The 27,483-nt window shown below is 41.6% G+C and overlaps 1 protein-coding gene across 1 annotated transcript in view; it reads right to left on the reverse strand.

The window, feature by feature from the left end:
• Positions 1-27,483, reverse strand: part of C5 (complement C5) — a 105,590-nt gene that overhangs the window by 15,330 nt on the left and 62,777 nt on the right. The window contains exons 26-33 of the mRNA XM_003925175.4: positions 26,106-26,265; positions 25,582-25,677; positions 24,024-24,195; positions 20,883-21,088; positions 18,979-19,131; positions 7,246-7,308; positions 5,631-5,712; positions 4,542-4,599 (exon numbers count right to left, since the gene is read on the reverse strand). Of these exons, the coding sequence (XP_003925224.2) occupies positions 4,542-4,599; positions 5,631-5,712; positions 7,246-7,308; positions 18,979-19,131; positions 20,883-21,088; positions 24,024-24,195; positions 25,582-25,677; positions 26,106-26,265 (990 nt within the window). The remainder of the gene's footprint in view (positions 1-4,541; positions 4,600-5,630; positions 5,713-7,245; positions 7,309-18,978; positions 19,132-20,882; positions 21,089-24,023; positions 24,196-25,581; positions 25,678-26,105; positions 26,266-27,483) is intronic.

Below are 27,483 nucleotides of genomic sequence, written 5' to 3' on the forward strand. Positions count from 1 at the left end.
AAGGAATCCTAAGAAGCGATGGGCTTGGGACATAGAGAAGGCTGGGAAACAGCTGGGAGTAAGACAGGGAGAAACGGTATGCTCTTCCTTAGGATTAGTGGTCTTAGATCACACTGATTGAAAGAGGTGGTTTAGGCTGGGTGTAGTGGCTCAGGCGTGTAATCCCAGGACTTGGGAAGGCTGGGGGGTGCGGAGCACCTGAGGTCAGGAGTTTGAGACCAGCCTGGCCAACATGGTGAAACCCCATCTCTACTAAAAATACAAAAATTAGCCAGGCATGATGGCGTGCACCTGTAATGCCAGCTACTCATGAGGCAGGATAATCTCCTGAACTCAGGTGGCAGAGGTTACCCTGAGCCAAGATCATGCCACTGCACTCCAGACTGGGCGACAGAGTAAGACTCCACCTAAAAAAAAAAAAAAAAAAAAAAGAGGCATTTTAGATACTGGATTGAGCATCAGAGGTTGGGGATTTGAGTCCCTGGCTCTGCCTCTAACTCTGTGAGCATTTGGCAAGTGACTTTATCTCTTTGGGTCTTAGTTTCTTCATTTCCAAAATAAGAGGATTATGGTATCATCCCTAAGGTCCTTCTTAGCTCTCATCTTTTGCACGACACTATTGAATCTCCATGTTACCCACACTGGGTGCATGATTATAAGTAAAATCAGCAAAATGCCATCCATAGATATCACTGTTATTGACAATACAAGCGTTAAGAAAATAGAACACAATAGAAAGGATTGAGGGACGTTGGAAAGAACAGGGAAGAAGTCTGTTCTGTTTCAGTCCTGGCTCTACCACTATCTGATCACACTGTGTGGTCACCAAAGCCAAAAGTCTATACATCTTTTCAAATACCATATATTCTCTCTCTCTCTCTTTTTTTTTTTTTTTTTTTTTTAAACAGGGTCTCACCTTTTTGTCCAGACTGGAGTGCAGTGGCATGGTCACAGCTTACTGCAGCCTCAACCTCCTGGGCTCAAGCAATCCTCCCGCCTCAGCCTGCCAAGTAGCTGGGACTACAGGTGTGTGCCACCACGTCTGGCTAATGTTTAAAATTTATTGTAGAGTTGGAGTCTAGCTATGGTGTTCAGGCTGGTCTTGAACTCCTGGGTTCAAGTAATCCTATCGCCTTGGCCTCCCAAAGTATTGGAATACAGTATGAGCAACTGTATACAGCAAAAAACCTACACTTTCATAAATGTTTTAGGATGGTGGTTGTGGTAAGCAGAATAATGGCCCCCAACAATATCTATGTCCTAATCCCCTGAACCTGTGAATATGTTACCTTACGTGGCAAAGATAACTTTACAGATGTGATTAAACTAAGGATTTGAGATAGGGAGAGGATTAGCTGTGTAGGCCTAATGTAAGGACAAGGATCTTTATGAGGAAAGGAAGCAAGAGAGTCAGAGAAGGAGGTGTGATCATGGAAGCAGGGGTCACAGTCAGAGAGAGATTGGAAGATGCTATGGCACTGGTATTGAAGACAGGGGAAGGGGCCACAAGCCAAGAACTCAGGTAGCCTCTAGAATCTGGAATAGACAAAGAAATTCTCGAGAGATCCAAGATGGCTGATCACTAGCTGCTCGGGATTGTAGCTCCCAGTGAAAGCACAAAGAATGAGAGGATGCCACACCTTCACATGAATTCTTGTTGCTCACGCACCAGGAGATTCCCAGCGGAGGAGCCCCACGGGTCGCCAGCGTGACTCTTGTGACCGGCGAGGCAGTTTTGCTGGCGCCTCGGAGCGTCGGTTCTTGGTGCAGAGTCAGAAAAGCACCATCAATCTTAACGCCGCTGATTTAGTTGGCACAGTGGGTTGCTCAGATTTTGACACTGAGAATCAATAAGTTGGATGTCCACTTGGAAACCCAATTACAAAGACGGTAATTATAAAGACCACAGATGGATAAATCTACAACGAAGGGAAGAAAACAGCCAAAAAAGGCTGAGAATACCCAAGATCAGAACGCCTCTCCCTCAGCAGGGGATCACAGTTCCTCATCAGCAACGAAACAAGGCCTGATGGAGAACAAGTGTGTTCCAATTACAGAAGCAGGCTTCAAAATGTGGATAATAAGAAACTTCTGTGAATTAAAAGAACTTGTTCAAACCCAATGTAAAGAAACTAAGCACTTTGAAAAAAGGTTTGACGAAATGTTAACAAGAATACACAATTTAGAGAGGAAGATACGTGAATTGATGGAGCTGAAAAACACAATACGAGAACTACGTGAAGTATGCACGAGTTTTAACAGCCGAATTGATCAAGCAGAAGAAAGGATATCAGAGGTCGAAGACCAACTCAATGAAATAAAACAAGAAGACAAGATTAGAGAAAAAAGGATAAAAAGGAACAAGCAAAGTCTCCAAGAAATATGGGACTATGTGAAAAGACCTAATCTACACTTGATAGGTATACCTGAATGTGATGAAGAGAATGAATCCAAGCTGGAAAATACGCTTCAGGATATTATTCAGGAAAATTTTCCCAACCTAGTAAGGCAGGATAATATACAACTCCAGGTAATACAGAGACCACCACAAAGATATTCCTCAAGAAGAGCAACTCCAAGGCACATAATCGTCAGATTCACCAGGGTTGAAATGAAGGAGAAAATATTAAGGGCAGCCAGAGAGAAAGGTCAGGTTACCCACAAAGGGAAGCCTATTAGACATACAGCAGATCTGTCAGCAGAAACCCTACAAGCCAGAAGAGAGTGGGGACCAATATTCAACATCCTTAAAGAAAAGAACTTTCAACCAAGAAATTCACATCCAGCCAAACTAAGCTTCATAAGTGAAGGAAAAATAAAGTTTTTTTGTGAACAAGCAAGCACTCAGAGATTTCATCACCACCAGGCCTGCTTTACAAGAGCTTCTGAAAGAAGCACTACACATAGAAAGGAACAAACAGTATCAGCCTTTCTAAAAAATACCAGAAAGAGCATCAATATAATGAAGAACTTACATCAACTAATGGGCAAAATAGCCAGCTAATATTAAATGGCAGTATTAAACTCACATCATTATTAATTCTAAATTTAAATTGACTAAATCCCCCAATCCAAAGACAGACAGGCAATTTGAATAAAAAACTAAAACCCATCAGTATGCTGCATCCAGACCCATCTCATATTCAAGGATACACAAAGACTCAAAACAAGGGATGGAGAAAGATTTACCAACCAAACAGAGAGCTAAAATATATAAATAAAAAGCAGAAGTTACAAATTTTGCCTCTGATAAAATAGTCGTTAAAGCAACAAAGATCAAAAGAAGCAAAGAAGGACATTATATAATGATAAAAGGATCAATGCAACAACAAGAAGAGCTAAAGATCCTAAATATAGATGCACCCAATACAAGAATACCCAGACATACAAGACTAATAAAGAGACTTAGACTCCCACATAATAATAGTGGGAGACTTCAACATTAATATTAGATAGATCAATGAGACAGAAAATTAACAACGATATCCAGGACTTGAACTCAGATCTGGAACAAGTAAACATAATTAGCATGTATAGAACTCTCCACTTTAAATACACAAAATATACACTCTTATCAGCACCACATCATATCAACTTAGAAGTTTAAACGAAATGTTGGCTGGCTCCTTGTTTATTATTCTCTTCCCTCATTTTCTTTCATGTCTCCATTATTAAGGACAATTATAGGCATACCCATATTTAGACTGCATTCTAGCCCGGGCAAGAAGGCAATACCCCCATCCTCTCTCCCTCTTCCTCTTCCTCTTTCTTCCTCTTCTTTATTCTTTTTCTTATATATATAAAAAAAAGAAATTCTAGAGCTTCCAGTAGGAATTACAACCCTACCCAACTCCTAGATTTAGGAGTTCTCACCTCTAGAATTGCAAGATAGTAGAATTGTGTTGTTTTAAACCATTAAGTTTGCAATAAATTGTTACTTAGCAATAACAAAAAACTAATACAGTGGCCAATTGAGGCCTCTGTATTTAGTTGGCAGAGGGTCGTACATCAGTGGTTCTCACCCCTGGTTACCATTAGAATGACCTCTGGAGCAAGGGACATGTCTAAGAGCTCTCCACCTGACTTCAATGTACAGCTTGAGTTGAGAATCTAGCCGATAATTGCCAGGGATCTTATTAGGTAAATGTGATTTTTCTAAATTAGATAGTTGGGGCTGTTTTTGAGAGAATCTTTTACATATATTTTTTCCAATTTTAAAAAATCACATCTCTACCCCTCTGAAAGACAGAAAAATTAATATATATATATTTATTCTCTATTTATGAGCTTGGGTTGAAAGAAATATTAATATTATACTGTTTGAATCAGAAGACAAAAAAGAGAGAAAACTATATGAGCAAAACCAAGGCTGTTCTTCAGGGTAAGTAGCTATTTAAGAATACATATGTTCTGCATTTTTAAACAATTGAACAATTTTGTATCTTCTAGACATGCTAAAATTTAGAAAGATGTAAACAAACAACACTATAACAAAAATGAGAACTTGAAGTCTACACTCCCCTTTGTGGAAATGGGCTCACCTGGCACATGCTACTATGCGTTTGTAATCAGAGTTGCCGTAGCCTCTATAGCTGGATGCTGGCACACACAACAAGAAAGAAAACAGAAAAATATAAGAGTAAACTGTTTTCAGCTTCTTTGGAACCTGTCAGAACAGAATCATTAGTGAACAAACCTCTGAACACACTTAACAATGATTTGTGATTTGCAAGTTGATACTTTTGGTGGTTCTAATGAAAATTCATCATTATTGACAATACCAGGAAGTCTTTGAATAATTAGAACAGCACACTGCTCTCAAATAACTTATAAATTAAGGAAGAAATTATTAAAGATAAATATGTATTGGCAATATATTTGGGAGATATTGGAGGAAGAGCAGATGCCTGGATTTGCTGGTAGTTGGGAAGTTTCTTGTAGGAACAAGCTTCTGAGTCACAGATGGAAAATATCAGGGCAGAGGCAGCAGTGTTCGTTCTGATCCTGAAGGCAGTGGGGAGAGGAGGAGGACTGGAGTGTGCAAATGGACTTGCTTTTGGACCAGGAAAGGAGAACCAACCAGCAGAGGGATGTGAGGGACTTGGGTTAAAAAAAAAAAAATTGGTGGGAGAATACATTTAAAGAAAAGATGATAAGTACAGGAGAGACCAGGTTAAAGATGGAGGCAGAGAAATGTACATTTGCTGGACCCTTTGGAATACAGAAAGGCTAAGGGATGGAAAACTAACAGGGCGATAAGAGATTTCAAGGTCCCAGATTGGAAGGCTAACACAAAAGTAACAGAAATTCCTAGTTCTGGAATTAGATCTTAATGTGACTTTACAACTAGTTACACTCTTTAAAAGTAACAGTCAGTCAAAACAATTTACTGATCAATAGCAAATACATTTAGCTTAGTTATTGTTATTGAATATTAGCTTCCATTGTTAAATAGTCATATCTATTGTAAAATATTGAAGTAATATTTACTTGGATGTCAACCTGCTAAAGTATTTGATTAAGAAATTTTGCTTTTTGATTAAGCATATTTTTCCTAATCAGGGAAGTTCTCTATTTATAAACATTCTTTATGTTTAGCCAAAATTACAGCATAAATGCTGCTGTTTTACCTTCAATATACTGAGTGTCAATTTTCAGATTAAAGCTGCAGACTTCTTCAGAGGTACTGGTTTTGTGAACTACAGTTGTTACCTACATTGGGGACAAGTAAGCAAAAAGTTTCTATTTAAAGTGGGAAAGTGAAGAAGGTATTATGGCAGCACTGCTGCTGCAAATGGGATGCTTGAAGGATCATTTTCATAATCCATCACAAATGGTGTACATTAGTGACTCATTTTTGCAGCAGCTGGACTTTAAGCAAACTCTATAATCTAAACCTGAGAGGCCCAAAGTAAGCAAAATATAAATTCTGGCCAGTTAGAATCTTGGTCTGAATTCCCTGCAGTCAAATCCGGCACCTTACTCTACAGGAGAGTTCCCAAGGTTCTTGTTTTTGAACCTTTCCACTTTAATTTTACATACAACACCACAAGTCTAAGAAGTGTGGGTTTCTTCTAACCACACACCATCATGGCAAACAACAAATGATGGGTGTATATAAATGGGCAGATGTACTGCCGAAAGTAAATATGCTGACAGCAACCAGAAATGACAGAAAAGTGGACAATCTCTCCTCCCCATATAAACTCACAACGGTCCTTGAAGGAATGAATGTACCAAAGATTAGAGCACGATTAAAATTGTCAATAGAATGTTAATTTATGCTCAGAACATGCAATTTAAGCATGCATAAACATACTTAAACAGCCTAGAAAAATTTGCACCTGCCAGCTGGTCGTGGTGGCTCACACCCATAATCCCGGCACATTGGCAGGTCAAGGCAGAAGGATCACTTAAGGTCGGGAGTTTGAAACCAGTCTAGTCAACATGATGAAACTCTATCTCTACTAAAAATACAAAAATTAGCCAGGCATGGTGGCATGTGCCTATAATCCCAGCTACTGGGGAGGTAGGAGAATTGCTTGAACCTGGGAGGCAGAGGTTGCAATGAACCAAGATTGTACCACTGTACTCTAGCCTGGGCAACAGAGTGAGACTCCGTCTCAAAAAGAAAAAAACTTGCAACTGCCAAGTGCCTAAAATGAAGAAACAAGCCTTTATGAATAACAAATCTCCCAAAATGCTGGATAAATGAGATGATACAGAAAACAGATATATACAATGTACACATGTACACACACACATATATATATATATATATATATGCATATGCTATATGCATATATGCTCTCAGAGCTCTTCTGAGAATAACTGGATGAGACACTGAAAACCCTATGCCCGTAGAAGGTGCTAAACAATGCTGGCATTTCCCCTTTCTCTTCTACATGTAAATAAAATGTTTTGAGATCTCCTGAGTGAACCATATGCATATGCCATACGCATATATACATATATAATCATAAAATTATATATCTCCATAAATATATATATATAATTCCTATAAGTATACAGAATGTATACATATAAAGATTAACATTGTTATTTTCAAAAAAATTGTGAGAATAGTTACAAAGATTGCTAGAAGGATTTACATAAGTGAATCTCACTTTAGTCAAGGTTACTCAAGCCCAAATTTCTGTGACTTTGTGGCAAAGCTCCTAACTTTTATGTTACCTAGTACAAATAGACACATAACTCATAATTGGCCATCACTTAAATACTTACATGTACTGTAGCTAAGCCACTGCCAAATCCTGTACTGACAACGAGGTCATCATCAAGAAGCACCTAGAAAGTTGGATAGAGAAACAATGCTTTCTTTCATCATTTGATAGGGAGGGAGGATAGAGCTATCTATGAAGAGTGGGCTGACACCTACCGGACTCCTCTCTCAGAGCTCTTCTGAGAATAACTGGATGAGACTGAAAATCCTATGCCCATAGCAGCACTAAACAATGCTGGCATTTCCCCTTTCCCTTCTACATGTAAATAAGATGTCTGAGATCTCCTTGAGTGAACCAACAAAAGTAACATGTCAGAGGTCACTTCTGGTTACATTTTCATTTACATATGGCCATGGCAAACCTGGATCTTCATCTCCTTTTGCCAACTGAATAAATTCCTTTCTGTACCTAGCTCAGGAATCAGCATCCTATGTGCCAATGGAGATTGTTTTCATTAGAACCCAGAGCAGGGAACCTCCACATAACTTGAAAATGAGTGCATCTCTGAGCTCCTCCTTTACACCCCTTTTCTATCTCTTGAAAATTTATCTTTTCCACTTGTCACCTGCCTTTGTTTGCAGAAACCCCTGGTATCTCACCCCAAACCACTAGCACTCCACTCAAGCCTGCCAAATCCTTAGTGGCTGCTGCTCTTTTCCCGACTCTGCTAGGAGGAAAGTGAAGAAGTCATTCTCCTCCAAAGAAACTCTGTCACCCAAGTGCTCCCTAATTTGTGGAAAGCATAGGAGAGATCATTTTGAGCCTGAGGAGTTGGTACTTCCTTTACTTAAAGCCTCCCCTTTCCTTTGCTTAGCATAATAATGCAAGAAGGATTGGGCATAAATTAAAGTTTCTCAATCCTTCTTTCAAATTTTGGTAAATATAGGAAAGTAGGAACAAGAAAGAAGAACTTTCTTGTTCTTCCTGATAGAATATAGCAGCATTTGTTGGAAAATGAGTGTCTTGAGATACTGCATGTGAAAGGCATGCATGACAAATATGTTTGGAAAATGCTGTGCACGGTACCCTGCCTCTGCCCCCATTTCATACCCAGAGTCACCACACTTAATCACATACATATTACAGAACAGGGAGATTCTAGATTAAAGAACTTGTTTAACTTCATTTAAACTAGAGTTTCTCAACCACCTAACACTCTCTCATGGAACACATTTCAGAAAATGCTGGAGTAAAAGATTTCACACTAGATAATAACAGCCCAGGTTTCACGTGAAAGGAGCATCCTAGGCTGAGGTTTAAATTTTGACCTCAAGTAGGTGGAAGGTCAAGAAATCCTCTTTAGAGCTTAGACTCAGAACATGAATCTCTGGTGAATTCTAAATGATCCCAGGGAAAGGAGTCATATTCCCAAACTAAGGACCACAAGCACAAATGCCTGCAGAGGCCCGGGTACAAAGCAAGTATGTACATACATGCACATGCATACATCCTATGACTGGTGGGGACTGCAGCAAATTGAAGAAAGCATGCCAATGCCCAGTGCCTTGCTGCCAAATCTTTTAGTTTATAAAGGGAAGTTGGGAATCAGGTTTTTATTTGAAATCTCTGGATTCTTAAATGTCGGCATGTATCTATATCTATGTTTATATCCATATCTTTTTTCTTTTATTATGGGCCACCAGTTTGCAATTTTTGCATTAAATTTTATTTCTCTGCCAGGTGCAGTGGCTCATGCCTATAATCCTAGCACTTTGGGAGGCTGAGGCAGGGTGATCATCTGAGGTCAGGAGTTTGAGACCAGCCTGGCCAACATGGTAAAGCCCCATCTCTACCAAAAATGCAAAAAATTAGCCGGACATGGTGGCAGGCACCTGTAATCCCAGTTACTCAGGAGGCAGGAGAATTGCTTGAACCCAGGAGGCAGAGGTTGCAGAGAGCCAAGGTTGTGCCATTGCACTCTAGCCTGAGCAAAGAGAGCAAAACTCTATCTCAAAAAAAAAAAAAAAAAAAAAAAAAAAAAAAAAAAAAAAAAAAAATTCTCATGCTTGTTTACTTTTAACAAACACCAGCTTGTGAAAGATGTCAACAGTAAGGGCTATTTCCAATTACTGTACATTTCAATATACTTAAAAATAATGCAAACACAGTAATTAGAAAAATATGTATTAGCAGCTATATGTGGACAGCTAATATGAATATAGAACCCAGTTTTTCTAACATGTCTTTTTGTGAAATTTTCAGAAGCCATCAAAATTATCACCTTTAAAAATCCAGCAGTAGCAAAGGACATGGGGCAAGGAGCTAGGGACTCTAAAGGCCAATTCCAACCTGGCCACAGTCTGCATGTATGACCAGGGCCAGAAGGAACTGAGGAAGGAGACCCCCTTCCTTTGGCTTGTGCTTAGGGGAAAAGGAGGAAATGAAAGTTAAAAGCCAGCCAGATAAGGTCAGTGGAGGAACCAGCTCAGCGCAGCTGACCAGGTCTGGAGTTAAAAATTAAACCCCCTACTCCTGACCACAATTCTATCTATAGGTCACAGACACGGTATGGAGGAACCTTATTCCGGAAGGCACTGATCTTACTCAGCCACTCAAGACCCCTAACCAGTCATGTCCCCCATGCTTACTAAATCAGTCATGACCCTCTCAATGTACATATCTTAGATCTCTGAGACTGTGAAACTTTAAAATGGCCAGGATTTTCTTTGTTGGGGAGCTCGGTTGTTGAGGCATCTATGCCTGCCACAGCTCCCAGCTGAATAAAATTACCACTTTCTTTCCTGTCTGATGTTCAAGAGGTTTGTTTGTGGCCGCTCCTGCTTCATTTTGGTTCCCTGACTGGGAAGCAAGTTTCGGTTGGTGGTCGGCTGGGACAGCCTCCCAGGTGGTTTTGACTTGACCTGCAGAGCATCCCTGCTGGGGACTCCAGCCCGCTTGGGCAACGAGAGTCCTGAGAGTGCTCCCGGGTAGGCATTGGCTCTGGTGAAAAGCCTTGCCAAAGCAAAGCAGCGTAGGCCCTTGCAGCGGATCCACTCAGTGGCTGAACACCAAGAAGGAACAGGTGCCTGAAGTGTCCAGACTTCAGAAACACGGTAGGACTTTGTCTTCGGAAACTTGCCCCCACCACTGGATGGAAGCATGGCCTGATCACCCACAACATGCCAATCTGTTTTGGCACTTTGAGTTTGATTTTTGTTTCTTTAAAACTGGTCTCAGTAATCTTATGTTCTCAGAATTTGGGTGATGAGGGGTGTGTGAGTGTGTGCGAGTGTGGAGGGGCCCAACTGGGCTCATTAGCTGCAAAGTGTGAAGGCCACAGTTCTGTTAGAGTGGGCTGTATGTCCCAAGTGATTTGTGGGGCCGGCTGGGACCAGGGACAATCTGCATAAGGCTGAAGGAAGTGCCCTCACAATCTAGGTATTGTGGGAGGAGTAACAATCTCTCCAATGCCAAGCAGTGTCTGAAACACTCCCATGAGGGGGATGGTCCTACCCGTCGGAAGTGAAAGTGAAGAGATAGAGTGTTGCACCACAATGGGCAGGAATCTGAGGTTGGAATGCAAAGTCCCAAGTAGTAATATCGGGCAAAGTCAGTGAGAAACCTTTTTACCTTTTGGTAGTACTGTTCTTAAGGAGATGGGTAAAACACAGAGAAAACATACTCTAATGGGAATGATGTTAAAAAATTTCAAAAAGGGATTTAATGGAGATTACAGTACCACCATGACACCAGTAAGACTTAGAACTTTGTGTGAAGTGGCCTGGCCAGCAATGAAGACGGACTGGCTCTTGGAAGGGAGCCTGGATAAGTCTCTTGTCTCCAAAGTGTGGTGCAAGGTTACAGGCAAGCCAGGACACCCCAACCAATTCCCACATATAGACTCTTGGTTACAGTTGGTTTTAAACCCCGGACAGTGGTTACGGGGCCAGGCAGCTGCAGTTCTAGTGGCCCAGGGACAGACAGGCAGGGAAAAATCTTGCTTCACCCACCAGAGGACACAGACTCTTAAGGTCTTGGCCAACTCAGCACCAGAAGACTCTTTGCCAGTAGCACCCCCTCCAATAGCACCCCCTCCTTACTTGGAGGAGAAGTCCCCCACTCCAGAACCAGAGGCTTCTGCATCTCCACAAGATCTGAACACTTCTAAACCACCCAGAGTGGAAGGAAAAGGAGGCATGGCTTTAGGAGGCACTCCTCCCATAGCAGCCGGCTTCCCAGAAAAATCACCCCCATTGGCAGCCCAGTGATGACCCAATGTGGGAGTGCAAATGCCTCTAAGAGAACAGCAGTACACTGGGGTAGATGAGGATGGTCACATGGTAGAAAGGCATGTCTTCACATATATACCATTCACTTTGGCCAACCTCATAAACTGGAAAAATAGCAACCCATCTTACACTGACAAGCCACAAGCTTTAATTGACCTGTTTCAGACTGTCATCCAAACTCATAATCCCACTTGGGCTGATTGTCACCAGCTGCTCATGTCCCTTTTCAACACTAATGAGAGGCGGAGAGTGCTCCAGGCAGCATCTAAATGGAAGAGCATGTTTCAGCTGATTACCAGAACTCTCAGGAGTATGTGAGGACCCAGTTGCCAGGAACAGAGCCTCATTGGGACCCAAATACCCCTGAGGGCATACAGAGGCTAACTCAATACAGAGAGGCCTTGCTGGAGGGAGTAAGAAAAGGAGCATAAAGAGCCAAAAATATATACAAAGTATCTCAACTTAAGCAGAGGCAAGATGAAAGTCCAGCACAGTTTTATGAAAGACTGTGTGAGGCCTTCCACATGTACACTCCCTTTGATCCTGAGGACCCCGGGAATCAGCGCATGGTGAACTTAACTTTAGTTAGTCAGAGCGCAGATGATATCAGGAAAAAGTTACAAAAACAGAATGGGTTCTAGGCCATGAGCACTGTGCAGTTGTTGGAAATAGCCCATCAGGTGTTTGTGAATACAGATGCAGTAAGCCGCCAAGAGAAGGTGCGACAAAACCAGCAAAATATTAATTTTCTGGCCACAGCTATCAGAGGAACACATTCAAAGGGGCAGGGCAAGGGGGGCCCTGGGAAAACACCCAGTCAGATCAACCATGACTACAGCACAACCAGTGTGCCTATTGTAAAGAAATGGGACACTGGAAAAATAAGTGTCCTCAGTTGGTGGGGGAACAGGGTATTCCTAAGCAAGAAGCCTCAGGAAAAGATGAAGTTACCCTGTTTAACTTGGCAGGTGGGCCATTAAACTGAAGGGGACCAGGCTCAAATGGCCCCAAAGAGCCCATTGTCAGAATGAAGTGGAGGGCAAGGGCATTAATTTCTTGGTCAGCACCAGGGCAGAACACTTGGTGGTAATGCAACCTGTGGCTCCTTTGTCCAGCAAGACAGTAAACATAAATGGGGCAAGTGGAGTTTCAGAAAAGCAGGCTTTCTGCCTACCATGAAGCTGTTTGGTGGGAGGCCATGAAATTATACATCAGTTCTTGTACATGCCGGACTGCCCCCTACCCCTTTTGGGAAGAGGCTTGCTAAGCACACAAAGAGCTACTGTCACCTTCACTGATAAGGGCTCCCTGTAGCTAAAACTGTCTTGGACAGGGATTATCATGGCCCTCACAGTCTTTTGGGAGGAGGAGAGGAGATTCTTTCTGACTGAACCAGGATGAGAATTAATCTTTGCTCTAGCCGAGTGATGGCCACGGGTCTGGGCAGAGGACAACCCCCAGAGTTGGCAGTAAACCAAGCCCTAGTGGTTATCGAAGTAAAGCCAGGGGCATTACCCATCAGACAGAGACAATACCCAGTCCCAAGGGAAGCTCTTGAAGGCATCCAAGTTCATCTCAGATGCCTGAAAATTTATGGTATTATAGTTCCTTGCCAGTCTCCCCAGAACACACCTCTCCTGCCTGTCCCCAAGCTGGGAACTAAGGACTACCGACAAGTGCAGGACCTGTGCATGGTCAATCAAGCAATCGTGACCCTGCGCCCCATGGTGCCTAACCTATACATGTTGCTGGGGTTATTGCCATTTGAGGACAGCTGGTTCACTTGTTTGGACTTAAAAGACGCTTTCTTCCGTATCAGGCTAGCTCTGAAAGTCAAAAGCTATTTGCCTTTCAGTGGGAAAATCCAGAAACAGGAGTCACTACGCAGTATACCTGGACCTGGCTTCCCCAGGGGTTCAAAAATTTCCCCACCATCTTTGGGGAGGCACTAGCTCGAGATCTCCAGAGATTTCCTTCTGAAAGCCCAGGCTGTGTGCTGCTCCACTATGTTAATGATCTTTTATTAAGATACCCCATGGCATTGGGTGTGCTAAGGGAACAGATGCCTTACTTTGGCACCTGGTGGACTGTGGGTATAAAGTGTCCAAGAAAAAGGCTCAGATCTACAGGCAGCAAGTGCAGTTTCTGGGATTCACCATATGACAAGGGGAGCACAGCCTAGGGGCAGAAAGGAAACAGGTCATCTGCAACCTGCCGGAACCCAAAACCAGAATGCAGGTAAAGAATTCTTGGGAGCCATGGGCTTCTGCAGACTGTGGGTCCCAAACTTTGCAGTGCTGGCCAAACCCTGTATGAAGTCACAAAGAGGAAGACAAGGAATCCCTTGAATGGGGACCCCCGCAGCAACAGGCTTTCCATACCCTGGAGGGAAAACTTATGTCTACTCTGGTACTGGGATTACTTGACCTGACAAAGCCTTTTACATTATATGTATCAGAAAAAGAAACAATGGCTGTTGGAGTACTAACCCAAACTGTGGGATCTTGGCCAAGGCTGATGGCCTACCTCTCTAAACAGCTGGATGGAGTTTCAAACGGCTGGCCTCCATGCCCAAGGGCCCTAGTGTCAACTGCCTTGTTAGCCCAAGAAGCAAATAAGCTAACTCTGGGGCAGGATCTGAACATAAAGGCTCCTCATGCAATGGTGACTCTAATGAATACCAAGGGACATCACTGGCTGACAAAATGCCAGGCTAAGTACCAGAGCCTGCTTTGTGAAAACCCCCACATCACCATTGAAGTCTGTAATACCTTAAATCCTGCTACCTTGCTCCCAACATCAGAGTCCAGTGAAACATGATTGTATTGAAGTGTTGGACTCAGTCTATTCTAGCAGGCCTGATCTCTGAAACCAGCCTTGGGCAACTGCTGATTAAGTCCCTCGGAGAGAGGTGTGTGGGGTATACAGTAGTAACCTTGGATATAGTTGTTGAAGCTAAATCACTGCCACAGGGAACCTCAGCCCAGAAAGCTGAACTTACTGCCTTAACGTGGGCCTTGGAGCTGAGTGAAGGTAAGACTGTGAACGTTTATATCGACTCTCAGTATGCCTTTCTGACTCTCCAGATACATGGTGCATTATACAAGGAAAAAGGACTCTTAAACTCAGGGGGAAAACAGATAAAGTATTGGCAAGAAATTTTACAGCTACCAGAGGCAGTTTGGAAGCCCCAGTGGGTGGCACTGTCAGGGGTATCAATGGGCCTCCACCTTTGTAGCCCTGGGAAACTCCCAGGCTGACTCAGAGGCTTGAAAAACAGCATCCATTCCCTACTGAGCCACAGTAACAGCCCCCCTGATCCCCTAAATGCCTGATTTTGTGCCTACCTATTCTAAGGAGGAAAGGGACTTTTTTTCAAAATGAAGGGAGACAGGCAATAAAGGAAGGGTGGATCCAGTTACCAGATGGAAAAATAGCAGTGCCACAGCTGGTGTTGTGCAAGCCATACATGAGACTATACATCTGGGCCAAGAAGCTCTTGAAATGTTATTAGGCTGGTACTTCTACATTTCACCTTTGTCAGCTCTAACAAAGGCAGTGTCACAGCAATGTGTCACCTGCCGACAACACAATGCAAAGCAGGGTCCAACAATCCTGCCTGGCATACAGTCTTACTGAGCAGCTCTCTTTGAGAATCTACAGGTGGACTTCACTGAAATGCCCAAGTGTGGAAGTTGTAAGTATCTGCTAGTTTTGGTATGTACATACTCTGGGTGGGTAGAAGCATTCCCAACTCGAACCAAGAAAGCTCATGAGGTAACCCATGTGCTTCTTTGAGATCTCATGCCTAGGTTTGGACTGTTCTTGTGATTCAGCATGGACAGTGGGCCAGTTTTCATGGCCGACTTGGTTCACAGACGGCAACATTGTGGGAATCACTTGGAAACTTCATGCTGCCTATTGACCACAGAGGTCCAGGACGGTGGAGGAAATGAATCAGACAATCAAAAATGGTTTAGGGAAAGTATGCCAGAAGACAGGATTACAGTGGGTACATGCACTTCCCATGGTGTTGTTTAAAATTAAATGCACCCCTTCGAAAAAGGTACTTCCCTTATGAGATACTTTACCACAGACCTCTTCGTAAACTATGGGGGCTCCCAGGAACTGCTCAAGAGTTAGGTGAAATTGAATTGCAGAGACAGCTACAAGCCTTAGGAAAAGTTACCCAAACCATCTCAGCCCGGGTAAATAAAAGGTGCCCAGCGAGCTTATTCTCCCTAGTTCACCCTTTTCACCAGGTGATCAAGTGTGGATAAAGGATTGGAATATCACCCCTTTGAAGCCTCAGTGGAAAGGGCCCCTGACTGTAATCCTGACCACTTGCACAGCTCTGAAGCTGGAAGGAATAGCAGCTTTGATTTATCACAGCCGAGTAAAACCTGCAGTGGCTGAAACTTGGGAGGTGCAACCAGACCCACACGACAGCTGCAAAATCACCTTGAGAAAGACGACAAGCCTTGCCCCAGCCACATCCTGGAAGCTGGCTGGTCCATGTATGGCCGAAGCATGAGAAAACTCATCGTGGGGCTCATTCTCCTTGAAATTGGGACTCATGTAGTAAAAATTTTACCTAACTTTGGAGACTGTTCTCAGTGTATACATAAGGTCACTAAGGTAGGACAAAAAATCACTACTGTCCTTTTGTTCTACAGCTATTATGAATGTACAGGAACTCAGATGGGAACTTGTTTGTATAATGGCACCCAATATAAAGTGTGCAGCCCAGGTGATGGGCAACCAGATGCCTGCTATGACCCATCAGAGCCCCCCATGCGCACAATTTTTGAAGTAAAACAGTTAACAACGGTGGCACGGAAAACCTCAAGTAAGTTAATTGCTGGAACAGAGGAGAAAGGAATCCCCAAGCAAGTTGTCATAAAATTTGATGCTTGTGCAGCTATGGATAAGGGGTGTGGCTCTCTTGGTTGGGAGCAGAGTTATGCAGTGGAGCGTAAGTATATGTGCCAGACAACATATTGGTGTAGTGAATGTACTTACTGGTCATGTGTTATCTGGGCCACTTGGAAAAATGGTAAAAATGACCCCGTTCATCTGACAAAGGGAAAAAGTAATATTCCCTGGAGTAATGTTCTCTGTACCCCTGGGCATTGCAATCCATTAGAGATAATAATTATAAATCCACAGGATCCCCACTGGAAAAGGGGAGAATATGTAAAGCTAGAAATTGATGGGAAAGGACTGGATCCCATGGTAAATATCTTAATTCAAGGGGAGGTCCAAAGATGTACCTCCAGTCCAGTGCTGGTGTATCAGACTTTTAATGATGAGTTAAATGAACCAGCCCCAGAACTCCCAAAGAAGATGAAAAACTTGTTCCTCCAGTTAGCTGAAAATGTAGCCCACTCACTTAATGTTACTTCCTGTTACGTGTGTGGGGAGACTACAATGGGAGATGGGTGGCCACGGGAAGCCAGAGAGTTAGTGCCCTTTGATCCTGTCCTGGACCTAACCTCAGTCCAAAGAATTCAAACCAACAGCTTCTGGGTCTTAAAAGTCTCGATTATTGGACAATATTGCCTAGCAAGAGAAGGAAAAAACTTCACCGTCCTGGTAGGGAGGCTTAGTTGCCTGGAACAGCAATTGTATAATGAAACAGCAGATACAGTCACTTGGTGGAGTTCAAATCACTCAGAAAAGAACTCTCTCCTTAAATTCCCTAAATTGCAGGATGCCTGGAATCATCCTGGGCTTCATTGAGACTGGACAGCCCCAGCTGGGTTGTATTGGGCACAGAGCGTATGTGCAGCTGCCTGAAAAATGGACTGGCAGCTGTGTCATAGGCACTATTAAGCCTTCTTTCTTCCTATTGCCCGTCAAGACAGGTGAATTGTTAGGCTACCCCATTTTTACATCTCCCCGGGACCCAAGAAGACTGTCTATAGGAGATTGGAAAGATGATGAATGATCCCCTGAAAGAATCATACAATATTACGGGCCTGCTACATGGACACAGGACAGCTCATGGGGATATCAGACCCCAATTTATATGATCAACCACATTATCCAATTACAAGCTGTCTTAGAAATAATCAACAATGAAACCGGTAAAGCTTTATCTCTTTTGGCCTGGCAAGAAACTCAAATCAGAAGTGCTATTTACCAAAATAAATTAGCACTAGACTACTTGCTAGAGGCCGAGGGAGGAGTCTGTGGAAAATTCAATTTAACCAGTTGTTGCCTGCATATAGATAATCGAGGCCAGGCAGTTGAAAACATTGTAAGAGATATGACAAAAGTAGCCTGTGTCAGTGCAAGTTTGGCATGGGTTTGACCCTGCATCTATGTTTAGGAGATGGTTCCCAGCTTTAGGAGGATTTAAAATCCTCATTAAAGGTGTGGTGCTGGTAATAGGTGCATGCTTGTTGCTCCCCTGTTTATTGCCTGTATTCCTCCAAATGATTAGAGGTTTAGTCACTGCTATAGTTCACCAAGAGACCTCAGCTCAAGCACATTATATGAATCATTATCAATCGGTATCATCACATGACCAGGATAGTGAGGAAGAGGGTGAGAACCCCAACTAATAAATAAGTGAAGTTCTTAAAGTGGGGAACTGAGGAAGGAGACCCCCTTCCTTTGGTTTGTGCTTACGGGAAAAGGAGGAAATGATATTTAAAAGCCAGCCAGATGAGGTCAGTGGAGGAACCAGCCGAACACAGCTGACCAGGTCTGAAAGTTAAAAATTAACCCCCCTACTCCTGACCACAATCCTATCTATAGGTCACAGGCATGGTATGGAGGAACCTTATCCTGGAAGGCATTGATCTTACTCAGCTACTCAAGACCCCTATCCAGTCACATCCCCAAGACTCCTTGCTAAATCAATCATGACCCTCTCAATGTGCATCTCTTAGATCTCTTAGATTGTGAGCCTTTAAAATGGCCAGGATTTTCTTTGTTGGGGAGCTTGGTTGTTGAGGCACCTATGCCTGCTGCAGCTTCCAGCCAAATAAAATTACCACTTCCTTCCCTGTCTGATGTTTGAGAGGTTTGTTTGCAGCTGCTCTTGCTTCAGAACCACCAGCAGACTCCCAGACATTCCTTCCCTCCTACATTCACTGTACTGCTCTGTGTGCTATTAGCTATGTCTGGAATGTTCTTCCTTTTTCTTCACTTGGCTAACTTATTCTAATTATTTTCAGATTTATCTGGACACATTTGACAAACTCCTTCCTTCTTTCAGCCAGGATCAGGAGGCCCCCTCTGTGCTTCCACATACCTATCAAGACTCTCATGTTTCACTATCTGCTTAAATGACAGTCTCCCTGTAATACGCTGATTCTTTGTGTTTTATTTTTGAATCCTCAGTGCCCAGGATATAGCAAGCATCCCTGCTTAGGACATAGCAGACACTCAATATATGTTTAAGTAGTGAAGAGATACATTTATAAAATAAGAGTGAAACAGATGATTTCAATGGTCTCAGCCAATTGTAAAATACTACACAATTCTTCATTTACCTCTACTGGCCTCCCAAGGAAATTCTTGTCTGTCATCTTATAATGGTGTAAGGCACCTTTGTGCTTGTAAGTGACATCGATGTCCATATTCAAGTGGAGTTGTTTAACCAGGAGTGAATATTCTGTCAGGCCCTCGATGGCATTGATTGTATCCTGTCAACAATCAGCAAGGCACAAAAATATGTTTAGTTTATTTATATACTGCCTATTTACAAATGCCCTTTTTATGAGTGGGTAGGGCAGCATTGTCTGGAGTTGAAACTCCAGCTGACTCAGTAAGACTGGTTTAGGGCCCCATCGTGGAGGTGGAAGGAAGGTCTCTCCCTCCTCAACAAAGACATTGCTGTTAGCAGGGAGAGGAAGGAAGTGTGGCCTCATATCTGGGTCTTCTATATAGACTGCAAATGTAACCTCAGGCAAGTCACTGCAGAATTCCTCTGAGTCTTTGCAGGATTATCTCTTCCTCATTCTTTAGTGTCAGCTTAAGTTATCTCCACAACAAGGCCATAAACTCCCCTCTCCCATTATTCTGTTTTAGTGTCCCTCTTTTGCCCTTTATAGCATTCATCTCAATTTGTAATACTTTTATTTATAGTTTATTGCTGACCTCCCCCACTGCAATGTAAGATTCGTGAGGCAAGTAGGTAATATATTTTTCTTGGTGCCGGACATGGTTTGAATGTGTCTCCCAAAGTTCATGTGTTGGCAGCTTGGTCCCCAATGTGGCGGTGTTAGGAGGGGAGGCCTAATGGGAGGTGTTTGGGTCATGAGGGTACCATTTTCATAAATGGATTAATGCTGCTTATCATAGAAGTGAGTTTGTTATAAAAGGATGAATTTATACCCCACTCACACCAACCCCCTACTCCACCTTCTCTTTGCACTTCTACCGTGGAATAATGCAACAAAAATGCCTTCACCAGGTGCAGCCCCCTGATCTTGGACTTCCTAGGACTCAGAACTATGAGCTAATAAATTTCTGTTCATTATAAATTATCCAATGTGTCATATTCTGTTACAGCAACATGCAATGGACTAAGGCACTGCCCATTGCATTTAGTGGGCACATAAATATCTGTTGAAGGAATAAACTTTATCTTTCTGGATCTCATCTTTCTCATCTATAAAACTGAGAAACATGACTAGATCAGAGATGTTAAACAATGTGGCCACTCCCTCTGCCTGTATCTATGGCAGTGAGTGCTTATCAATAATGCCTCAGGTACAACCCTATAGTTGTACCTGAAATGAAACACATTAGATGGTCACTAAATTAATACTGAAGGCCCTCTCTACCGCTAAACTTTATATATGTAGATATGCACACTCCATCATTATCTAAACATCCAGGCAACAGGGAAGATATTAGCATTCAAGTTAAACTTTGAATATAAGTATATATTATACAACTACATAATAATTAGTTGTAATACAAAATACGTACACAAATGAGTTTATATTAAATAGCTAGATAGATTAACATATAACAATCAGTATTTCTTTCACTTTTTATTTATTTCTTTGTGGAGAAGAAGCACCAGTACCTTTGTCTACATGGCAGCCACCATATATTATATAGGATATGACATACTTGCCAATAACCTTACTAGCCTTTTATGGTGATTTAGAATCATGAAGGAAGTACTGGGCTTGAGATCAGGAGACATGAGTTCTGATTCTGGCTCTGCCATGAATTCCCTGAATGAAACTCCCTGGGCTCATTTCCTCTTTTGTATGATAAGAGTGTTGATGCAGATAACCTCTAGGGGTCCGTCAATTCTGGACATTATTCATATCTATTGCATGCTCATTTGGTGGCCAAAGGCATGGAGGCCAGAATGAGTGTGGTATGGGAGAAAGTAAAAATGTCTACAGGAAGATTAAACAAGACAAAGAAATGTTACCTGGGTTGAATAAAAGCCGCCCCCATATCTCTGCTCTTCAGATAGCCATTTGATGATTGGGTTAACATAATTTATGTCTTTCAAGTTCAGACTGGTGAGTAAGGCATAGGCAGTTGTTTCTACCATATGTGCCGTACCAGTGTTAGGTACAGAGTTGTCTTCATGTTGAAGTTTGTCTTTCCAAAAACGATAAATGGGTGGATTACCTGAATATCAACAAATCACATTCATTAATATGATTAAAAATGTAAATTTGACATAACAATTCTATCAGGTGTATTATGGTGTTCTCGTTTCTAGAAGCTACTTACTTTTTTTTGTTAGAAGAACTTTCTGAAGATTACCAATGCAAAACAAGATCCCTTAATATGGTTCTACTTCTCTACTCATCTTTACACATTGATCATCTATAATCTGAAAATCTGAAATCGAAAATGCCCCCAACATCTGAAAATTTTTGAACTCTGAGATGATGCCACAGGTGGGTAATTTCACCCTGACCTTGTGATGGGTCACAGTCAAATTGCAGTCAAAACTTTGTTTCATGCACAAAATTATTGAAAATACTGTATAAAATTACTTTCAAGCCATGTGTAAAGGAAGGTATATATGAAACATGAATGAATTTCATGTTTAGACTTGAGTCCCATCCCCAAGAAATATCATTATGTATATGTTTATATTCCAAAACCTGAAAAAAAACCTGAAATCTGAAATACTTCTGGTCCCAAGCAGTTCAGACAAGGAACACTTAACCTGTTTTTTTATTTTTGTGTATGTTTTGAGACAGGCTCTTGTTGTTACCCAGGCTGGAGTGCAGTAGTGTGACTGTAGCTTGCTGCAGCCTCAATCTCTTGGGCTCCACCTCAGCTTCCTGAGTGACTGGGACTATAGGAGTGTGCCACCATGCCTGGTTATGTTGCCCAGGCTGGTCTCAAACTCCTGGGCTCAAGCAATCCTCCTACCCTGGCCTCCCAAGGTACTGGGATTATAAGCATAAACCACTGCATCCGGCCTCAGTCTTTATTTTAAAATCAACACAGTACACATGTACTAGGAAGGGGCAGTTTAGTAGAGTGGAAAGTGCAATTAACTGGGAATTAGTAGACCCAGCTTTTAGTCTTTCTTCTGTTATAACTTACCATGTCACTTGGGGCAAATTCCTTTAATTCTGTGTGACTTCGTTTCCTAATACCTATAGTATAGATAATACTTTCTTCCATGTAGTGAAATTCAAATGAAATACTAAATATAAAAGATTTTGTAAACTAGAAAGCACTATGCATATGTAAAGGATTTTTGTTATTATTACTACTGACAGTAAAAAATAAATTGGAGAACTTTTCCTGATAGGAAAATTTACATCCTGGAAATTATGAGATTACACCTAAAGCCTTAGTTCAGTATTTTATTATTTTTTTCCAATTTAAAGCACTCAAGACAGTTTCACACATGTAGCACTTTTCATAAATTAGGCTGTAAATTATATTTGTTATTTAAACCTATAAACCCCAAATCCTTTTGGGAATGAACTTAAAAAAAAACAGTAATGTATATTTGGTAATGCATTTTTGAAAGTTAGTCAAAATTTTTATGTATATATTTATAATTCATAACTACATTTGCATGACCTTGAAAAAGATATTGACCCTTCCTCTCAGAGTCTCAGATTTACTGTATTTTTATTTTCTTTGAGACAGAGTCTCTCCCTATCACCCAGGCTAGAGTGCAATGGCATGATCTTGGCTCACTGCAACCTCTGCCTCTTATGTTCAAGTGATTCTTCCACCCTAGCCTCTCAAGTAGTTGAGATTACAGTCACCCGCCATCATGCCTGGCTAATTTTTATCTTTTTGTAGAGATGGGGTTTCACCATGTTGGCCAGGCTGGTCTTGAACTCCTGACCACAGGTCATCTGCCCACCTTGGCCTCCCAAAGTGCTGGGATTACAGGTGTGAGCCACTACGCCTGGCAGATTTATTGTATCTAAAATGAAGAGTTGACTTTAGGTTTTTAAAGAAATCCAGCTGGAAAAATTTTTGGATTATTAAGTTCCCTTCTAGCTCTTAAATTCTATAATTTTATGATCCATATCTCACAATACCCAAGACATTTCTTTTGTGTTATTTTTGAAGTATCATACAAGTGATTTTGAGGCATATATTAAAGTACAGTCATTTTAAAATGACACAAATCATATTTTGTAGATAGTCATAAACCTCAGTAAGATTTATAAAACTTTAGAAAATCTTAGCTAGGAGAGGACTCCGAAGTGCCAAATCATGCCAGTAATCACTGCTACTTTTTCCATTTTTTTTCTCTTGACCTATAGGAAGCTGTATCTCTAGTCTTCAAAACCAAACACATACTTTTATAACAAACCTGGTAAAATATAAGCCAGGTCATGCACTCCTTTGCTCAAAATCCCCCAGTAGCTCCCCTTCTCACTGTCAAAGCTGAAAGTAAAGTTCTAGGGCTCCTTCTGGTCCCCACAGCCCATTGCGGTGGAGGAGTCGTGGGAACTCCTTGCTCTGGGTGGAAGCACCCTAAACTAGGGTACGTGGTCAGGGGAGTGGAGCACAGGCTGGATTTCAGCCTCGATTCACTTGATTCCTTAGGTGCTTTGTCCACTGCACAACTGTTTACAGAAGCCCTGAAGAGACTCTTTAATGCCTTAGATGACCTTCCCTTGCTTCTTCACCTTTGCCTCCCCTGACCTCACTTCCTACTCCTCTTCTCACTCATCAGCACTCCCACTGGCCTCTGTGGCATTCTTGGAGCACCAGGCATGCCCATGCCTCAGGGCATTTGCACATTCTGTTCTCCACCAGGAACACCCTTCTAGATAGCCGCAGGACTTGCTTCTTCACGTCCTTTCAGGTCTTGATGCAAACACCATCTTCTCAGTGAAACTTAAGCCCAGTCAGCTTGTCTAAAATTACAAACCATCCTCTCACCTGAATGAATACATGAATAAATGAATGAATAACAGCACACATTACTTTGTATTGTGATGGTTTGTTCCTTGAGGGCAGAGATTGCATCTTATTCAAGTTTGCATGTCATTACCCACTTCCCAGATTTAGCAGACTTTACGGCTTAGTGAACGCTAGTTGAATAAATATATGGAACAAGTTATACCTTTAACCAAAGCTTTTCTCTTCAAAGTTGAAACAATTGAACGAAACTGTGGGTGAGTTTTATCTCCCAGGGAAAGAGCATAGGCAGCAATGGCCAATGTAAAGTTGCTCTGGGCTGGCAGTGTATTTTCAAGCAGAAAGGTGTCAGCTTTAATTAGAGCTGTGTTGATTTTCTGGAAACAAGAGCAGAAGATAGTTCAGTTTCTATGCCAAGCAACCACCTATCAATTGATACGAACTACCATCAGGTCCTACTGTCCTCGAGTAGGCAAGATGGGGGGTAAAAAGAGGACTGACCTAATGGGAATGGATGGCTTCTCAGTGAAGCAAACCCCTCCAAGAGAAGGAGCAGAACATAATCTTGGAAGAGACAATGAAATCCAAATCAGGTTAAGCTTTTTGTCTCTGAATTCTCACCTTCCTTTTAGAGGTTTTGTGCCTTTAGTTTCTGATTATACCATCAGACCTAGCCTCCAGGAAGAAAAGGTACCGAGCATAGACACAACTTTTATCATTCCCTCTCAGCATAGTTACAACAGGTACACATGTTCAAAAGGAGGTATACTTTTAAAAATTAAAACAATAAGAAGCAGAAGGAAAGCCAATCTGCCAAACTACTTTTAGATCCTAAGAATGCCTGGGTAAATAGTCCCGATCACTAGTTCCGACACCACCAAAATGGTTATGTTGGACAAGTGGGCCAGGAGAAAGCCTGCTGCAATGCTGCTAACATCCTGCCTGTCTCCTTCTCTCCCAGCTCAACATGCATCTCTCACCCATGTGGCCACTAGGTGCCAACTGGTCCTCTAGGCTCCTGGGAACTGGTCATCACTGATTATTTTGTCTTGTTAAGCTTTTGAAACAAACTGAAAACAAATGGTTTTGTTTTGTGATTCCAGTTCTGCAAATCTCCTTGAGATTTTCCATCTCAACCCTGATTTGAAGGACACATCTAATTGACTTCTGATTTGCAGGCAGGAGTATTTAACCTCAGCTCAGGAATCATCTCTTCCCAGACCAGGGTATCACCTCAATTAACCTTGGAAATCTTCTATGTTGATTCACTTAGGTGGATCATCACTTTTCTCCCCATTTCTAAGCAAGTGAAACAGTACAACCCAAAGAAGCACACTTGCTGTTGTGTATCCTCAGTACTTGCATGATAGAGTGCTTTCACTATAGGATAACAGTAACATATATAAAGCAAGATTTAGGGGAGATAAGAGAGAGAAGCTGGGGGCACTGGATCATTCTCCCATCACAGTCCCAGCTATCAGTTTTAGACTCAGCTCTACAATTTATTAGCCTGTGACATTGTACAATTGAATTCACTTTACTTACAGTCCTCAGCTTTCTCAACTGTCAATGAGTAGGTTGGATTAGGTGGTCTCTAATATCTATTATAGTTCTGACATCTTTCAATTCTGGAGTTTAAGTTATTGTCAAGTAATTGAAAAGAAGGAAAAGAAGCTTTTGAAACTAAAGGTCTTCTGATTGGTGGCCCCTCCAGTATATAGCATAGAAAGAGATGATGGGTGTTAGAGAAAGAAATTTCTTACCTCCAGGGGGCATATATCAAAAGCCTTTCTAATTCCAATCACAGTAAAGGCTGTAAGATATAAATTGTTTTCTCGGGCTTCAACAGGCAAGGTACCCTAAAAAGAAGCAATGTTTTAAAAGGAAAGTGAAATGGTGTCTTTAAAGTGAAATGACCTGGCTCTACTCTGTGTTTTAAGTCTTATCTCCCATTCTTTCCCTTCATGCACTGCAGGTGGACTGCTTCCCATTTCTCAATCAGCCCTAGGTCTATCACACTTGAGTGCTTTCACTTGCCCATCTCCCTCCACCCCATTAAATGAGATATCTAAGATATCACTTCTCTGATCTCTAGTGAACTGTCTGAAGATCACTTCACTTCAGTATTATGGGAAGACCTTTGTATTTTTTTGCTTGTTCACAAAAGAAATTTCTTGCAGAATTACATTTTCTTTCTTTCTTCTTCTTTGTCCTCCCATAATCGGATAAGAATAAAACTCAAACTGTAAATAAAACTATTGCTAAGTTGTGCATTTGGTTTTCTTACCTGTAATTTTATTGGTTGATACTGTGAGTTTTCCTTGAAAGATCCATTATCTAATTGATGATTCTCAACCAGCCACACTAAAGAATTACAAATTGAATTTCGGTTCTGTTCTACATATTTGTTTACTTGTCCAAGTACTCTTAAAGCAAAAGCTGTTAGCCTTTAAGACAAAATCAAATAAATAAACATTTAGAACACTGAATCCATTTTGGCTTGCAATTAGTTTATACAACTTTATTCTTTAAAAGAAAATAACATTTTAAAATATACAAGTTCAAAGTAAGTCACCATTTTACAAAGGAAGGGAAGATTTTTGGAATATCTCCAAAACATTGGGTAAACAAATGTGAATAGCACATTTTCTGTGATTACAACATCGTTAGCTAGCACACAGCTAAAAATTGATTCCTGATGATAAAAGCATTACACTCTAAAGTTAAAGATAACAGAGGTAAAAATAAATAGTTTTGAGTCAAGGCACTGACCCATGAACATGAGACATGAAAGTGTAAATCATAAAATTCTAGACTGTAAAATTTGTACATGCCATGGAATCTAAATTCCTATCTGAGGTCCCAAGTACCCTTTCCCAATGTCCCTGGAGTGTTTATCTCACTTGTCCTTGAGTGCTGCCATTGACACAGAACCTACTACCTCACAGGAAACTTTAATGATCATGATTGCTTAATCAAAAAGCAATTTCAAGTCTCTTCTAATACCCATTGAAGAGTATCAGAGAGGACTGAATGCATTCCCCATAACATCTCTTCACTCTCAGACGCCTAGGAGCCTCCACTCCCCAGGTCCTCAGATGTCTGAGACTCAGACCACTTGATTCGCCCTCCCACTTCCCCTCAATTTAAAAATTTGTGTAACTTCTTCATTTTCATTTTTAAAATGTATTTTAAGCATTTGTAAAGAGGTAAAACCCTCATATGATTCAAAAATCCAAAAGTGAAGCCTGGGTATCATAGTGAGACCTTGTCTCTACAAAAATGCAAAAAACTAGCCAGGTGTGGTGGCATGCACCTATAGTCCCAGCTAGTTGGGAGGCTGAGGTGGGAGGATTGCTTGAGCCCAGGAGGTAGAGGGTGCAGTAAGCTGAGATTGTGCCACTGCATCCAACCTGGGTGACAGAGTGAGACCCTTTCTTAAAAAAAATAAAACAAAGTTCAAAAGCACAAAGGTATATATAATCAAAAGTCTCTTTCTAACAGTCCTTGTTCCCCTCCACCTTCCAACAGATGACTGTTGTTTCTTATGCATGCTTCCAAACAGTAGATATAAGAATATAGCCTTCCCATCTACTTTTTCATCCCAACACACTAAAATAGTGGGAGAATATTTACATTATCCTGTGCTTGGCCTTTTTTCATTT

Source organism: Saimiri boliviensis, chromosome 2, assembly GCF_048565385.1.
Source record: "Saimiri boliviensis isolate mSaiBol1 chromosome 2, mSaiBol1.pri, whole genome shotgun sequence".
Taxonomy (NCBI): Eukaryota; Metazoa; Chordata; class Mammalia; order Primates; family Cebidae; genus Saimiri; species Saimiri boliviensis.